This window comes from Ictalurus furcatus, chromosome 9, assembly GCF_023375685.1.
Source record: "Ictalurus furcatus strain D&B chromosome 9, Billie_1.0, whole genome shotgun sequence".
NCBI classification, from domain to species: domain Eukaryota; kingdom Metazoa; phylum Chordata; class Actinopteri; order Siluriformes; family Ictaluridae; genus Ictalurus; species Ictalurus furcatus.
This window is the reverse complement of record NC_071263.1, coordinates 12,239,243-12,257,232: the sequence shown is the minus strand read 5'-3', so window position 1 is coordinate 12,257,232 and position 17,990 is coordinate 12,239,243. Positions and strand designations below refer to the sequence as shown.

The 17,990-nt window shown below is 41.6% G+C and overlaps 1 protein-coding gene across 4 annotated transcripts in view; it reads right to left on the bottom strand.

Annotated features, from left to right (window-relative positions):
* Positions 1–797: 797 nt before the first annotated feature.
* Positions 798–17,990, bottom strand: part of asap2a (ArfGAP with SH3 domain, ankyrin repeat and PH domain 2a) — an 87,429-nt gene continuing 70,236 nt past the window's right edge. Inside the window, exons 13-28 of one of the 4 annotated variants that reach the window (XM_053633502.1) lie at positions 15,653–15,701; positions 15,327–15,493; positions 13,817–13,950; positions 12,719–12,813; positions 11,863–12,052; positions 10,673–10,758; positions 10,374–10,489; positions 9,578–9,645; positions 9,365–9,472; positions 8,793–9,009; positions 6,979–7,125; positions 6,619–6,745; positions 4,610–4,695; positions 4,367–4,446; positions 4,105–4,224; positions 798–2,414 (exon numbers count right to left, since the gene is read on the bottom strand). In XM_053633502.1, the coding sequence (XP_053489477.1) occupies positions 2,340–2,414; positions 4,105–4,224; positions 4,367–4,446; positions 4,610–4,695; positions 6,619–6,745; positions 6,979–7,125; positions 8,793–9,009; positions 9,365–9,472; positions 9,578–9,645; positions 10,374–10,489; positions 10,673–10,758; positions 11,863–12,052; positions 12,719–12,813; positions 13,817–13,950; positions 15,327–15,493; positions 15,653–15,701 (1,865 nt within the window). In that variant the 3' untranslated portion in view covers positions 798–2,339. The remainder of the gene's footprint in view (positions 2,415–4,104; positions 4,225–4,366; positions 4,447–4,609; positions 4,696–6,618; positions 6,746–6,978; positions 7,126–8,792; positions 9,010–9,364; positions 9,473–9,577; positions 9,646–10,373; positions 10,490–10,672; positions 10,759–11,862; positions 12,053–12,718; positions 12,814–13,816; positions 13,951–15,326; positions 15,494–15,652; positions 15,702–17,990) is intronic. The other 3 variants (XM_053633503.1, XM_053633504.1, XM_053633505.1) reach the window with 3 other exon arrangements.

The following is a 17,990-nucleotide window of genomic DNA, read 5'->3' as shown; positions in this document are numbered from 1 at the left end:
TGTAACGACGTTAAACAAGAGAGTACCGCTAGCCAACAGGTGATTATTTGATCCTCACAGAAGACACCTGACACCTACAAACAAGCGTCATGTCTCTTGCAAAGCTCAGCTTAAAGAAGCAAACTGCTCCTATTAGTGTCAGCTTCACTATGAGAGCTTCTTCGTCACTGCAGCTTCCATGGACACAGAATATGCACGATATTGCTGAATTGTGAAACTTTTTGTTTTCTACAGAGCTTTTTTTGAAAGGCCAGTGGCCGAACTGTAAGGGTGCACTGGGTGCAAGCAGGTTTTAAAAAGCAGATTCCAAAGCAGGACTACACTAAATAAATTCAGAAATAACGATGGATTTGCTAACGGTTTGTAATGCCACTCATGAGTGTTTTCCCTCGTGTAACGCACTGATACGTTCAAGTCTAACAGTGCACTGGTATCTACCATTGTACTCCACTAGGTGGTGATCTTGTTATATTCTTAGACATGGGATCGACATGCTGTACAAGCTGGACAGTGTGATTGTTTATGGACAAACCAAAAAGTAGAACCTCCTGAAATATTCTGCACCTTCCTCTTTTTCCACAAATTCAGCCACCATTTCCTTTATATATTTAAAAAAAAAAAAAAAAAAAGTAGCTCAGAAAGCTGGAGTTTGATTTAACTTCCAGTTTTCCCATTTATTTATACAATATTAGAGTTGACAGAATGACAGTAAATGAGAGTGAAATGTTTTTCTTTGCCTCCATTTAGAAAACGTCTAGATGGCTACACACCCAGCCTAGAAGTGATACACGACATCATTGCTATATCAGTTCAGTTTTTATGTTTACAATTAAATATACACATATAAATTCTTCAGTTATTTACAGCACCACGTAAGACAGGTCCTATTCATTTCCAGTGAGTTAAAAGGCAGAGGAAGATTCTGGAAGTTAATTACAAGTCTCTTCTCATTGCTAAAGTTACAGGTCACTGTATTTCAAGCTCACCAGGGACTATGTCGATTTTTAATTAAAATGTCATAGAACATTCTATAAGAGTTGCTCTGCAACCAAAATGAAAACTTCATCACATAAAACATATTGCTGTACAGTATCACATGTGCAATCTCCACTTCGGAACAAACGGTGGTGGGGAGGGTGAAGAGAGGGGGGTGGGGTTCTGGAGATGCACAGTTACTGAGGAATGGTTTTGGTTTTCCCCACTAAAGGGTACATAAGGAGGGTTGGTCCTATATATCCTAAAACCTGGGCAGACATTACTTACCCAACTCTAAAAAGCATTAAAATCTCAACGAGATCTAGAAGACATAAATATGAGCATAGGCCATATTAATATAAAGCTAGCATGAACTCATTATTAGGCTAGACGTGAATTTAAACGATGCGGTAAATTGTGAACACATGAAAAAGCTACAGGAAAAAAAGGATGACGGAAGGTCAGGAGTATCGCAAACTGCTCAGGCTCTCAGAAGACTCGCTTCATTTACAAATACACCCAGATCTGAGGATCGTTCCATGACCCCGTGCTGGTTTGTCCCAATCTTCGGCTCCACTCTCAGTATTTGCTTCGTTCATTCAGTCCAAGATCATAGTATCTAATATCACACGCACACATTATATTACTCTGGTTGCCTCTTCCATTCCAAAATGCATGCTGTAGATCTGTTTCTCACAGATATGTAGTGTAGTCCAGGGCAGGAGAGCTCCCAGGTTTGAGCAGGGGAGGATCTATTTATAAGTTTTGATGTGGGGCAGCGAGTGTGGAAATGGGGACAGTGGAGGATCCCAAGGGGAGGCAACAGCAAACTTCCCTTTCTTCTCCAGTGCAGTGCTTTTAAAAGTAAACCACTTCCATTTCTCCTTCTGTCCATCTCCTTAAAGCAGGCAAGAGATTAGCATTTTCAGTCGTATTCTCAGATGAACGAGCCATCTAGTCTGCGTCTAAAAGCTGGAAGGATGCGAAGAGTTCAGTGTTGAGGTCCATAAAGCTTTTCTTTTTCTTTTTTTGAACTACATAAAAATGTGCATTTACCGCATCAACGCAACTGACTACTTTTTTTCTTTCTGGTCAACAAACAAAGTGAGCCGCAACACTTGAACAATTTACAGTCTTCAAACATACAGTGACTAGGTGTGACTAGGTGTTAAGACATTCAGGAAAAAGAAACCTCCATTGCTCGCTGGTGCAAGCTAATTGTCTGGAAAGAGTCAGTACAGGCACGAGCTTCATGATGAAGGTGAAGCGGATGACGATAATTATTAGTAAAGCCCAAGTATGTAGAGCCAGAAACATGCTAAGGGATGATCAGATCAGATCAGATCATTGGAAACCTTTGACCGTCAGTCTGCCATGAAGTGTACGAATGTGACAGGGAAGGCGCCTCTCCTCATTGGTTCTCCTTCGATATGGCCCAGCTGGAAGAAGAACAAGAAGAAATGGGTCATAATCTATGGATTACTGCACATTCATGCAATTGTCTAATCGGCCAATCATGTAACAGCAGCGCAGTGCATAACATTATGCAGATGCAGGTCAAGAGCTTCAGTTAATGTCCGCAACGAATGGCAGAACGGGGAGAAAATACATCTGTAGTACATGTGATCTCAGTGATGTTTTTCTCTCGTTGCGATTTTTGGGCACAACAGTCTCTCGATTTTACACAGAATGGTGCGAAGTACATAAAAACACCCAGAGAGCGGCAGACCTGCAGCCTTGTTGACGAGAGAGGTCAGAGGAGAAGGGCCAGACTGATTCGAGCTGACAGCAACTCAAACTAAGCACTCTTTACAAACGTGGCGAGCAGAAAAGCATCTCAGAATGCACAACATGCCAAACCTAGTTGTAGCGGATCCTGCCAGTCAAGAACAGTAATCTGAGCCTACAGAGGGCGCAGGCGCACCAAAACTAGACAGCTGAAGACTGGAAAAAGACCAGGCGATTAAATACTCAAACCACGCCAAGTTGCCTTTTTGCATTGCGCTACCGTTACATGATTGGCCGATTGTTCCTATTAAAGTGTATTCTAACGTTAAATTTGATACTTTCTTTTTTTTTTCCAGCCCAAACCTAATTTGCAGTGCCAGTAACAATACATTAATATAGAAACACTTCAAAATGATTATTTACAAGGAAAACGGTGTGTATTTTACAACAAGCAAAAAAACAACCGCTTTCACATGGTTCCCACGATCAGAGTGTGCAATGAGTTTTGGAGTTCTTAGTAGGAACAAATTTTAACCAGCAAGAGCATGTCTTATCCGTTAAAAGCTTTTGGTTGAATTTAACTATGCCCATATTGTCTATGCTAGCTCAATAGCAGGAAGTTCAGGCTGTCCTTAATTTATGGTCGTGTGTGAATGACCCCGTGTTAACCAGCATTCATAATTTGATTTCAAATATTTGCAAAATAGATTCACATGTAACACCATATTAAGCATTGCCAAAAAGCCTAAATTTAAGATGTTAAAATGTAAATCTAACAGGGCCTTGAATTCATAAAATGTCATTTCAGACGAATAATGACTTTTTTGTAAGACCTGAAGACCCTGTTTAAGTACGTTTCCAGTCATTCTGTGTGAGGAAACAAAGGTTTTGAATATGCATAACTTTCCTTAGTGTAATGCTTTAACACAGAACAAGGCTTAGAGATCTGTGGCATTTCCACTGGAAACAAATGACCTCTTGTTCACTTCCTGTGCTAAACATGTGCACAGCTCGACTGCTGATAAACAAAAACATGAGCGCAGCATGGTAATATATTCCCCAAACTCTCTGAAGCACATCTGTACACAACTGAAGTGTTCTGAGATGATGATGATCTGGACGTGCTGTTGATGAGGCTCTGGAGTTCTTAAGATTAAAATGCAGCCAGTGGAACAAAGATATGAAGAAAGGAAAACAGCAGCTGGCCTGCATTCCCACAACCAGAAGGAAAGAATGAGGTCACTGCATAGGTCCAGGCCACCATGGCAACTGGAAGTTGATAAAGTCTCTATCTCTCCTCCCCTATTTCTCGCACACTCTGTTCCAAATCCTGACCTCCTTCATCCTTCCTACTTGCTTATAAAGGCCAGATCTTCCTCACACACACTTGCGCAGACTCACCCACCACTCCTGGTCCTCTTCCCCGTCTACAATTATCACCTCGCCCTCAGTGAACGTCAGCTCATCGGGGTTATCAGCCATGCAGTTATAGATGGCCTTCACCCTTTTCGGCCTCTGTTTCTGACACACACACACACACACGACATATACAATGTGCGGAATACACATACATCATCTGTTCTGCATTGCACACATGGAATCATCTGTTTACAATTCAATCACATCAGGTTCAGGCATTTCCTCCTGATATGATGGAGCTTACCGGGTATGTTTTCCTGGGTACGTGGCCAGGAGCCAGAGACTGACCACTCGTGCTCTGAGGGCATCCAGGAACTTCCTTTGCTGCTCATCAAAAGACAGGAAATGATATCGCAGTGAAAACAAAGTACATCCAACATGGAAAAACTTCAATCAACTCAATTCTTAAGGCTCCCACCCCCTTTATTCAAACTGTACACAGCCGAATGAGTACAACTTATTTCATACTCGATCATCAACAACTCACAGATTAAGCCGTTTCTTTGACATCTACCTGGTCTCTCTGTGGTGTCCGAGTGTGCCGGTGACCCCTTGCTGTAGCTTTTGTCCGAGCTGCAAACAACAAATTTAAAAAAAAGCCCCCTTACTTTATTTCAGGGATTCTCTGAACTATTGCTTTCCCTACATTCACTAAGTGATTTAAAGTGAGCTAAATAGTCAACATTCACACTATATTGGGGAAACATGAGACTCAAAAAATCTATGTAATCGACTGAAATATTGATGATCCTAGCTTAAATTGATTGATTTTTTTTTTACTGACGCTGGTGCATAAAACTAAAGAAGACTAGAGAAGGAAGGCTAGTTCTACAATGACTGATTGCATATTGTTGATGCAGATTTATTGACTGATTTACTGACTCAGTGGATCACAGTGGTAACTAAAAAAAACAGCCTTATTTGATTCGAACATGAATAGTATACAGACGGGTGACAAATTAAAGGGGGGAAAAAAACAAATTGGAGTGACTTCAATCAGTTGGAAGGCCACCATAGGTTTCTCGAACTGTATTGGACGGATGAACATCTTTATTCCTCATCGACTGATGATGATGTTAGAGAGTGCTAACTAAGACCTCACTCCAAAATCTCCCATGGTGTTCAACTAGGTTGAAATCTGCTTACTGTGGGGCCCATGGAATATAATTTATGTCCTTTCCATCCTCAACAAAGCATATTAGTGAGCCCTTGTGAACTGTGGATGGAAGAGACCATCCTGGAAGAGACCACTCCCATCAGGATAGAAATGTCTCATTATAGGATCAGTGATTTGCAGCGACACTAACCACTAAGGCAGTAAGCACACCTAAACCATGGCAACAAAAACAAAGCCACTGCATTGTTGTTGTTTTATTTACCTTTAATCTGTCACCCATCTGTCCAGTGATGATTTATTCAGATTTATCACGATGATGATCATTATTTTAATCACTATTTTGCAGCCCTACTTAGCACATTATGTATCTTACTTATTTTGCCTCTCTGCTTGGAAAAAGACCTTGAAGAGGAGTTAATGACCTGAGCAAAGCTGCAGTTCCCTGTAGGTCTCTGCATTATGTATGTGCAAAGTGACCCTTGTGTTCACTGATGAGATGTTTGCTGTGGGCTATAAAGACATTTCCTGTAAAATCAGCCTCAGTGCTGATGGCAATGTCTAACTCTGTGATTCTGGTTTAGCCTTATTCTGTCATTAAGAGCAGTAGGGGATACGCTAATGTTGATAGAATAAACAGTTTTTGCAAATATTTAGAGTCAGTCCTTGCATGTGCGTATAGAGGTGTTCATATCTGAAACATGTTTAGCCATATATCTACAAATACATGTCGTTGATATAGTCACAAATCTGAATGGTAATTGTGATATAAACATTTTTTAATGGAAATTTTGATGACTCCAGAAGGACTATTTTGACTTAAAGCTACTTTTACCAACAATGTATCACACATTACTAAGCTTGATTGCTGTGTAAACTGCAATAAACGAAACCAGAAGACAAATGTACAAAAACCTTATTGTGAACATATCTGAAGGACTCTGAATGCACGCTCTCTCACATCCAGGGCTGTACAGCGTTTGCAGCAGTTTTACAGTTTAAATAATCATCAAAATTAAAACAAAATGGCTTGAAATATTTCACTTTATGTGTAATGAATCTAGAATATATGAAAGTTCCACTTTTTAAAATTAAATTACAGAAAAAACTTTTCCACGATATAAAATTTTTTTGAGATGCACCTGTAAATTCATATTTACATTCAGATTTCTTTTAACTGAAAAGAATTCCAATTTTCTTATTCAATGTTAAGAGTAAGACGGTAAGTGTAAAACTGCGTGACACGGGCTTTAAGGCAAATTCATTAGCTGCTTTTGTAGTTTTGACCAATTCTAATAGAAACGGTATCTGAAAATCTCTAGTGGTGTGTGTGTGTGTGTGTGTGTGTGTGTGTGTGTGTGTGTGTGTATTACAAGTCTGACCTTGTAGCGGAACCCCTGTTAATACTCTGGCCCTGAGGCACCTGTCCGGTTTTGCTCTGCATGGTCATGGCCTCCATCACACTGGCTGGTTTAGAAACAGGAGGAGGGGGAGCGGCCGGCGCTATGACTGCAGAGAGCGCAGCATTAGTGGTGCAACACACCAGCAACGTGTAGCAATAACACAGGTCAGGGTTTATTTTTGATCCAAGTGTAAATTACTCTCAAGCTGAAATCTGACTGTGTGACTATTGGTCAAAAAGCAAGATATGCTGCCTAAAAAGATGTCTTCACTGAGAATTTTGAAACGATATGTTTCTTCTTGTGCATCATTTCATCTTGCGTTACTCCATGCAGACTCACAGGAGGATGAAGTGACTCGCATGGGCGGAACAGGTGGATGCATGTTAGGGGGATCCGAGGAGGATCTCTGCCTGCCTGAGAGATCTATGGAGCCAGGCTTCCACGCTGGAGAACCTTGGAGACCTCCACTGTGACCAGTCAGCTGCCCTATCGAGATCAGAGAGAAAACGAGAGAGATGTTGGACATTCAGACTCCGACAGAAAGTTTGCCCAGCTTCCCCACACCCAAGAAGAGGCTGCTTTTTGTTTCTCGAGAGGAAGACAAAGTTCCAGGCTGATTCTGTTTTTGGGCCGTGGCTCGGCTCCAGGCCTTAATTATGTTAGAGTCTGGGAGAACATGCCACAATGTCATGATGTGAACAGCGAAGAGACTCAGTCCTGCACCCAACAACAAGAGACAAGCCTAACTAAAGTCTAGGCTGGAAAACTTATTATACAAACGTATATAGCTTATGATGCTGCAACAGTCCTGCAATATAAATAACCCACATACACAGCACTACAAAAGACTCTCAAGGATAAAGCTTGAAAGCTACAAGTTCAGTGACAGTTTTCAGTATTCTTTCAGTGAAGTGTGCCAATGAATTTGGATAAGATAGAAGGCAAAACCTGATCCTACATCAACAGTCTCACTTAAATGGGAATTATTAATATACTGGCCTTGATAATGTGAGACACTGCTAAAATGGATGTCGGATACTTATAGCTTGTGCTGAGTCATTCATCTTTCTCTGCTGTCTAATATGCGGCCATGGCTTTTAACCTTTCAGCCACATTTTATTGTAACCATACATCAAGTAAAGTAGCTTAAATGATCACCGATCAGCCATAACATTAAAACCACTGACAGTCAAGGAGTGGGATATATTAGGCAGCAAGTGAACAGTCAGTTCTCGAAGTTGACGTGTTGAAAGCGGGGGAAAATGGGCAAGTGTAAGGATCTGAGTGACTTTGAAAAGGGCCAAATTGTGATGGCTAGAGAACTGGGTCAGAACATCTCCAAAACAGCAGGTCTTGTGGGGTGTTCCCAGTATGCAGTGGTTAGTACCTACCAAAAATGGTCCAAGGAAGGACAAACGATGAACTGGTGATAGGGTCATGGGTGTCCGAGGATCATTGATACGCGTAGGGAGCGAAGGTTAGCTCGTCTGGTCCGATCCCACAGAAGTGCTAATGTAGCACAAACTGCTGAAAAAGTCAGTGCTGGCTATGATAGAAAGGTGTCAGACTACCCAGTGCGTCACAGCTTGCTGTGCCGGTCAGAGTTCTCAAAGATCTCCAAATTCCCCAGATCTCAATCCGATCGAGCGTCTGTGGGATGTTCTGGACAAACAAGTCTAATCCATGGAGGCCCCACCTTGGAACTTACAGGATCTGGTGCTAACGTCTTGGTTCCAGATACCACAGCACACCTTCAGAGGTCTTGAGGAGTCCATGCCTCGATGGATCAGATCTGTTTTGCCGGCATAATGGGGACCTACACAATATTAGGCAGGTGGATATAATGTTGTGGCTGATCAGTTTAAATATTTTGTTCAATTGATGCACACAGGTGAGTCGTTCCAATCTGATATTGAGTCTGGGATAAGAGATCATTCTGACCTGAAACACTGGACTACAGAGCTAATTCGACGGGTTTTCAGTTCTGATACGCTGACGTATCACTAATGTGAACATGTGTTTTTGAACATTTTGACTGACTTGAAAACAAAAGCGTATAGAGTCCAATTTTCAAACAGACTAAACGGTGTGAAAGCACCATAAGAGAACCCCAGTATCAGTACTGGATCAGTAAAAGATTCAGTAGAAGGTACCGATATTTCTGGGTGGCAGTGGAGGAGCTGAGGTGGATAGGACCCCACTGGAAGGGCTGGTGTTGACGATGGTCCCATACGTCTCGTTGTTGACCAGGTTTGGGACGTAGCAGCGCTGTTGTTTGTCCTTGGACATACTGGCCGGACTGGGCTGCAGCACTGAGCTGCCAGGCGTGTAGCAACTGACCGGCCTCTCCTCTCGCCTCAGGGGACTGGACTGTACACAGAAAGGTCGCAGGTCACAAAGACATTCATATTATTAGCTGTGCAGTATATACAGCACAGCAATTACAGTTATATACCGGTGTTATGAGTCTATATTTTTAACCCAGTGTCTAGCTTGGGTTTCTATGAGAGAAAGACGGTTTAGACCGGGGGGGGGGGGGGCTCTTTAATGCCTCTAGTATTTAATTAATACTGGTAGACATTTGCATAATATGACTTGTGGTAGATTTGACTCATATATTTAATCTCTGCAGTGACAAGATTTATAATAATATTTTTTTCCACTGAAAGAGGTCCATGGAAGCAAAATATTAGAGAACTCCTGGACTAGAGGAAAACAGGGGCACCTTCTCATCCAAATCTTCATCGCTCTCGTCTAGGTCTTCATGCTGTAGCCGCCACTCATATTCGACATGCACATGTGCGTTAAACTTGCCAGCGAGTGCCTGGTTCAGCTGCACACAGAACACAGACAGTGTTAACCTCTGTAGTGTCCAGCTGAGAAACTACAGTACTACATTAAGCCATATGCGGTGTTAAACACAGTGATCGCGCCTCACCAGCTCCTCACACTGCAGATGTTTGAGTCTCCGGGCAATGTCTAGTGGGGTTTCACCCGCCTCGTTAGCTGCACACAGTATTCAATAGTTTTACACTCGGAAGTATCATTAGTAGCACTAAAATATCCACATTGACAGGCTGAAGTGAAATGGAAGGGGGTTTCTTCACACAATCTCAATCTCTCTCTCTCACACACACACACACACTTTCTGTCTTTCAAACGACAGTCAGAAATAACAACTCATGCACACTTGTATCACAATATTTAATCACCAAACTGTATTATTGTAACTTAGCTTAATCAGAGTAAATAAAATCAAATATTTTTGATTACTAAAGTATAAAAGTTTTTTGAGGAAGCCCAACAAAATGTCCTAACATGATACTTTGTATGTCTTCATAATGAAAAAAGAGGACATTTGGTCCCCAAAAAGAAGACACACACACACACACACACACACACACACACACACACACACACACACACACACACACACACACACACACACACAAACATTGATGCTGGCCTAGCTCTTTTGTTTTTGCTGTTCACTAGAAGAGCATTAATTAGCTCAATTCCCACAGACAACACTGGGGATAATGCCAAACACAAATCCCGTTTCTTATCACCACCTCCAGCTTTCAAAACAACCCAAGCAGAAGAATGTGAAAGAATGAAGCTAAATAAAAACACCTCAACTTTAACAGAAACACTGGAAACATTCCTATTCCGCACAAAAGAGGGAACGGAAAAGCAGCTAGTGCTAATTACAGGATCAGTCGATGGTTTCTTACCAATATCTATGGAAGCTTTGCCTCTTAGGAGCAGTTTGAGACACTCGCTGTTGTCCGTAAGACAGCAGTAATGCAGCGCCGTGCTTCCCTTTGCTGTCTGCTTATCCAGATTCACACTTGAGAGCAAACAAGAAAGTTCAGTCAATCGACTCAATGCACTACTTCTTAGAATACCTTCAATGTGGGGACTCTTTAGGTCCGTTAAATGGGCTAAAACAACAGGAAGGTGTGGTACATACAGCATTTAATCTGTAAATAGAAAAATAATACGGAGCAGGTGTGGGTCTCCAGGCCATTACCTATTTTGAGTGAGGAAGTCTACTATATGTAGCGAGGTTCTGTCTACCAGCCTCACTGCAAGATGCAGAGCTGTCTCTCCTTGTTCCTGCAAGAAAAGAAAAAAAAAAACCTCATAAAACTTTTCACATTAGTATCCTGCAGAGTTCCCAGGCTCTTTTGGATTTTTTTTATTTTCAACAACTTTTCCAGGATATTTTTCAGTAATATTATGTACAACAGCTCCCATCACCCCCATCTGCCAAAAACAATAAAAACAAAAATACAATTCCTAATGATCTCTTACTGAGTGATTAAAATACTGACACTCAGACAAAAATGTTTTACTGTAATATAAGCAGTACAGAAGCAGACAGAGAGAGATCGCTTGCATTAGTTCAAATGAACAACCTTCCATGAACACGTACACCAACAAAGAACCATGTAGAATATGGCCACAGTTCAGCTTCGGAGTGTAAAGCGTCCACGTCTCATTGGGAGATCACATGTTCGAATCCTGTTAACTCCACTGTGGTTCGTAGCTGGGAGACCAAGAGAGCAAAATTGCTCTCTGTGTAGGAGGGATTGCATACTATTACTTCCCTGCCAATCACATCAACACTAACCAGTCGTGGGCGTCTCTGAGCTCATGTACAAGCAATTCCTCACTGCATACCTTTCATATTAGTATTACTGTATAACATGCTTTATGATGAATCTTTATGACTAATCTGGGAATTTGGGGATCAAAAAAACTGATAATTCAAATCTAATCCAACAATCTGGTCTGACTTCTAATCTCTTGGACAGGTTCTCCTTAATGGGATTCTCCTACTAAAGTGACTCTACTCTAGAGTGATATGAACTCTATAGATATAATGACCCTCCATCTCTATAACACTTATCCTACACAGCGTCGCGGCAAGGCTGGAGCCTATCCCAGGGAACTCGAGGTACAAGGTGGGGAACACCCTGGAGAGGGTGCCAACCCATCACAGGGCATACTAGAAATGCCAATCAGTCTACATCACATGTCTTTGGACTGGGGGAGGAAACCGGAGTACCCTAAGGAAATCCCCAAAGCATGGGGGATCTCCTTTGGAGGTGCGAGGCAAACTTGCTAAAAACTGAGCCACCGTGCCCCTCCTTTCCCCCTAATATTTCTAAACCAGGAACTTGTTTAGTCAATCAGAAAGCATCAGGGAAGACTCACATGCCCATTGGCGAGAGGAATGGGCTCCATTAGCTCCACTCCCTCAGCGTAGACCTGGATGAGGGAGAAGATGTCGCGGGCCTTCACTGCATCACACAAGGTGTGCAGTCTGGATGCAGTGTCTGGGCTTTTCTTACGAGCAAAGCGTTTCTCTGTGTATTTGGCTGTAATGAAGTCTTTCCTGGCCTGCCTGAGAGACAGAGGGAAGCAGAGGTTACTGTGAATGCAAAAAACACTTGTGAATGCAAAAACTAAAAATAAAAGGGTCCAGCAAATGCCAAAGCTCTGGACCTCTGACACTGTACAGTACTAGTGTTTGGACACTGATATAAACGACACAAAGGCTGGACAACATTTTTAAATACTATTTATTTTCCCATTCCCGAAACTAAAAAGGCAGTTGCCTTAAAAAAATGCAGGAAAATGGCTTCTCATAAGGTTGTGGGGTTGTAGAATACTTCGTTAAGGCTGCTTTATGCTTTAAGTGCCACATGAACAGCTACAGAAATGGTACAAAGTCCCTGTGATGGGAAAGTCATGGACACAATGCACTGACATACAGATACATGTTGTCTTTTGTTTATTTGTGCCCTGCGTTTTTTTTCCCCCCCAATGATTTTTCCTTCAAAATCCATGTGGGATAGCTTATGGTAATATTCTAGTTAGTACTCCAGAGTGAAATTAAAATCTATTTATATCACATGTCCGTACAAATGTGTATACCATGTGAGACCAAGTACTATCCAAAAGTCTGAAAATATTGCACAATAACATTCTGGCTACATAATCCATCCACAGTGACCGCTGTAAACACGCACAGACAGAAACGGAGAGAGAAAGTGAGAGCATCACTTACATGTCACTGGTAGGATTTGGTTTGACCATATCTTCCGCACTCAGACACGCCTCCATGATCTCGTTAAATCCAGCATTCCCCACATTCTTGGCCAGCTGCAGGAGACACACGCACATGCACACACACATTATATATATATATATATATATATATATATATATATATATATATATATATATACACACACACACACACACACACACACACACATACACACACACACATAAGTAAACAAAGGGCTACCACAGTGGTGCTTTTCCATCATCATCTACTTATCCATAGTTTATGGGGTTTTTTTAGTAAAGCTTTTATTATTCTCAGACCAAACAAGATGTAATTATGGGGGAATAAAAAATAATTTTCAATATACCACCCCTCCAAAAGTATTGGAACAGCAAGGACCATTCTTTTTTTCCCGCTATACATTGAAGACATTTTGGTTTGTAATCAAAAGTTGAATATGAGACGATATATCAGAATTACAGCTTTCATTTCCTCACATTTACATCTAGATGTTTTAAACATCTTAAAACATGGCACCTTTTGTTTGAACCCACCCATTTTTTCAAGCAATTAAAAATATTGGACCATGTAACTGACAGGTGTTTCTTACTGTCCAGGTGTGGCCTGTTAAAGTGACTGTTTAAAGAATTAACAGCTCTGAATGTCTATTCTTGGTTTGAGCCCTAGGTTTTGCCTGTGAAGACTGCACTTGTTATTTAAAAAAAGGATAAACCAAAATGAAGACCAGAGAGCTGTCTATGGGAGAAAAGCAAGTCATTTTGAAGGTGAGAAAAGAGGGAAAATCGATCAGAGCCACTGCACAAGCATTTGGCATTGCCAATACAGGAATGTCAGGAATGTCCTGAAAAAGAAAGAAACCACTGGTATACGAACATCACCTAAAAATTGGGTGGTAATACATCTAAATGTAAATATCAAGAGATGAAATCTGACAATCTGATCTATCATCTGATTCATCTTTTAATCTCTTTCATTTGATGTAATGATTCCATATCAGTCATAAGGTCAATGTGAAATACCTCGACTTGAACACTTACAAACATGTTTTTAAAAAAGGAAAAATGAACCACCAACCAAGAGTTCTGATGTGCTGAGGACATCCAGCGTGAGGGACTGAATTCTGGAGTAGTGCACGCCCAACTCTCGGTGGATCCCGGAGCATTCTATGCAGGTCAGAATTCCCAGGTTGGTGGACAGCCATGTGGGACCTGGAGAAAAGACACGGTCCATAATGTTTGACAAAAGAGGACAATTTTTAAAATAGGAGGCTATGACCACATGATTTTGTGATGTACCATGCTTTGCATAAGTATTCACCTTCCTCTTGATCTTTACCTGGGCACAGACTTTTAATGGACAGCCTCCTCTAGGTACAGTTAAAGTTGTGCCATGTTCATACTATTTTTTTAATAATGGATGTAATTGTGTTCCACCGGATGTGGAAAGTTTGCCATATTTTTTATTACCAAACCCGTATTGTTACTTTTCCAGAACGTTTTCCACAGGCTTGTTTTGATTGCTGTTTGGTCTTCTTGACATGTTTTTTTAAATCCTGTATGTTCTCCAACAAACTCCGGGGCCTTCCAGGAACAGGTGTATCCATACTGAGATTGAGAAAACCTTTATTTCACGCATTCAACCAATTATGTGATGTCTGATAACAACTGCTTGCACCAGAATTTATTTAGTGGTTTCACTGTAAAAGGAGGAGAACACTTCCATCCAACCATCCATGCATTTTCCATACAGCATATCCTACACAGGGTCACAGGGGAGCCTAGAACCTATCCCAAGGAACTCAGGGCACAAGGCAGTGTAGACCCTGAACGGGGTGCCGACCCATCGCAGGGCACAATCACACACCCATTCACACACTACGGGCAATTTGGAAATGCCAATCAGCCTACAACACATGTCTTTGGACTGGGGGGGAAACTGGAGTACCCGGCCGAAACCCCCGAAGCACGGGGAGAACGTGAAAACTCCGTGCACACAGGGCAGAGGTGAGATTCGAACATCCAATCCTGCAGGTGCGAGGCAAAGCTGCTAACCACTAGGCATCTGTGCCTGAGGAGAACACTTACAAATTATAAATAGATGTATTAATTATATGGATTTTTCCACCCACTTCACTATTATGGTCTATTTTGCATAGAATCATGACAATCCCAAATAATTCCATTTCACTTCCAGGTTGTAGTAATACAAAATGTGGAAAAGTTCAAGAGGGTGAATACTTATGTAAGTCATCACTGTAGTTGATTAAGTAAAATATCTTTAGTTCCACACCACTGTGGTATGCAAATCAGTTGCTGGTTATACAAAGAGGTTGTGAACATTCTGGCCTCCACTGAGAGCATTTTAAAAAGCCCTACAACAACAGCTGAAAGCACTGAGGGAGTTTACTGGATACAATCAGAAATATATCTACATCACCCTCATTAAACAAGCTGAGTCGTTTCAGCTTACAGTCTTTTGCAATACTTGTCCATTTTCCTGCTCTGATTCATTCAGACATCCTGAACCTCCTCTTGTAAATCTCCCCCTCTGTCTAGTAATTCCAAGCCGTTTACGAGTCGCTCACCGGGAGCACCGCAGTCACAGCAGACGTCGTTGCCAGTCATGCGTTTGACCTCGCCCAGGATGGCTTTGGTCAGCTCCTGAACGATGTTGTTCTCGCCCACGTGCTGGTCTCCCTTAAAGGCGTTGTTAAGTGCTTCCTCCTTACTGTTCTGCAGCACCGAGATCCATCTGAAACAGAGATGAAGCAGAGGAAGAAACGCAGGAAGAGAGCGTGAGTGGAGAGGAACGAGACAGTAATGGATTTGGATGAATGTAATTAGGAGGCCGGGAAAAAGAAATGCACTATGAAAGGTTTACTTTCGGTGCAGAAAACACACACATGCTTACATTTGGCACTCGGGCTCATCCTCTGCCTGAAAGTGATACGTTCGGTCATCTGTGAGATGGAAGGACAGTAAGAGGGGAGAGAGGGAGGGAAAGCGAGTGTGAGAAGAAGGAAAGTGATAATAAAATTACTGTTTATTTCACATAGTCATGCTGTGCCCACACACACACATCATAAACACATGTATATAAAACTAAAAGTCCCTAATTATATATAACAACTGTTTTTACTCGAGTGTTATGTTAAAAAAAAAAAATTCTTGGTTAAAAAAAAAAAGCACCAGGGCTATGAGAAAGGCACAAAACCCTTAACCTGAATTCCTCAGCATTATGCTTGCACTGTTATAAATCACTGTATAACATTCCTTAAACCATGTGTCTCAAGACTGACAAACATATATCATATTGTTCATGTTGACATGGCAGCTTATGATGCAACAATGACATGTTACCATTACCCTCCATAACAGCTATATTTGTGCTACAGTAGCTCTTTTGTGGGATCGGACAAGCTAGCCTTCGCTCCCCACGCACACCAATGAGCATTGGGCGCCCATGACCCTGTTCACTGGTTGTCCTTCCATGGACCACTTTTGGTAGGTACTAAACGCTGCATACCGGGAACACCTCACAAGACCTGCTGTTTTGGAGATTCTCTGACCCACTGTCTAGCCATCACAGTTTGGCCATTATCAAAGTCGCTCAGATTCTTACACTATCCCTTTTGTCCTGCTTCCAACACAACAACTTCGAGAACTGACTGTTCACTTGCTGCCTAATACAGTTACAATCAAAATTATTCAACCTCCACTGCAAATCAGGTTTATTGTCAAAATTTACAGACTTTCAGTTGTTTGCAATGAACAAATCAAACAAAAGCAATTGAAATAGTTCAACACATTGAATGCTTCAAGTGGTTTCCCCAAATTCTACTGAAAATGCAACTTATAATGTCATCTCCAGTCTCAAAATCATTCAACTCCCTAAACAGAAACCCTCACAACAGCACAAATATGCAAAAACAGGTGTTGTCTCAAGCACATCTGATGCAACTATTCAGTGGAACTTTTCGGGCACGATGGATCAGCGGTATGTCTGTTGGAAGAAGAATAAAGAAAGAACACTCTGTCCACAGTCAAGCATGGTGGTGGCTCGGTGATGCTTTGGGGCTACTTTGCATCCTCTGGCACTGGAAACCTGCAGCATGTGGAAGGTATGATGGATTCATTGAAGTATCAGGAAATCCTAGGAGAAAACGTCATGCCGTCTGTGAGGAAGCTGAAGCTTGGGTGTCAATGGACCTTCCAACAGGACAATGATCCCAAGCACACCTCAAATTCCACCAAGACTTGGTTGCAGAAGTTGTCCTGGAAGATTCGACAGGGCCATCACAGTCACCTGACTTGAACCCCATATGAAATCTGTGGTGGGATTTGAAGAAGGTGGCTGAAGCATGCAAACCCAAGAATATTACTGAACTGGAGACCATTGCTCATGAGGAATGGGCTAAGATTCCTCAGGAACGCTGCCAGAAGCTCTGCATCTCGTTTGCAGCAGGTCATAACAACAAAACAGTGCTCTACTAAGTACCAAAGATGCTTGCCATGAAGGGGTTGAATAATTTTGAGACTGGAGATGACATTATAAGTTGCATTTTCAGTTGAATTTGGGGAAATCACTTGAAGCATTCATTGTGTTGAACTATTTCAATTGTTTTTGTTTGATTTGTTCACTGCAAACAGCTGAAAGTCTGTACATTCTGACAATAAACCTGATTTGCAATGGGGGTTTAATAATTTTGATTGCAACTGTATATCCCACCCTTTGACAGCTGCCACTGTAATTAGATAATCAATGTTACTCACGTCATCTGTCAGTGGATTTAATGATACAACTGACTAGTGTGTACATATAATGTTAAATCCATTTATGTGGTGCATCCATCATACTAGTCCCCATGCAAGTTGGTACTATAGTAATGATAACACATTAGAATGAGCACATCAGTATAAACCAGTGATTTGTCTTACAGCTCTGAAACTGCCAACTCTGATCATCATGACTTTTCTGACGCCTGTACAGATGTAATATTTTGAGAGATGTGGAAAAAAAAAGAAAAATGCGATAGGGTATTGTGCTATAGTGGTACAGTGCAGATCCCTTTCATCCAAGCTCCTACCCATTTGGGTTTAGAAACGACTCTGTATACCCGAGTTAAATGTAAAACTGAGCCTTTGTAAGACTTTGAGATGAGCTACTGTGCAGGTTTACAGAGCTGAAGGAGGACAGGGAAGGAAGTCTGTTTCCACACATTTCAGCCCATGTTTGAGTGTGTTTCTGT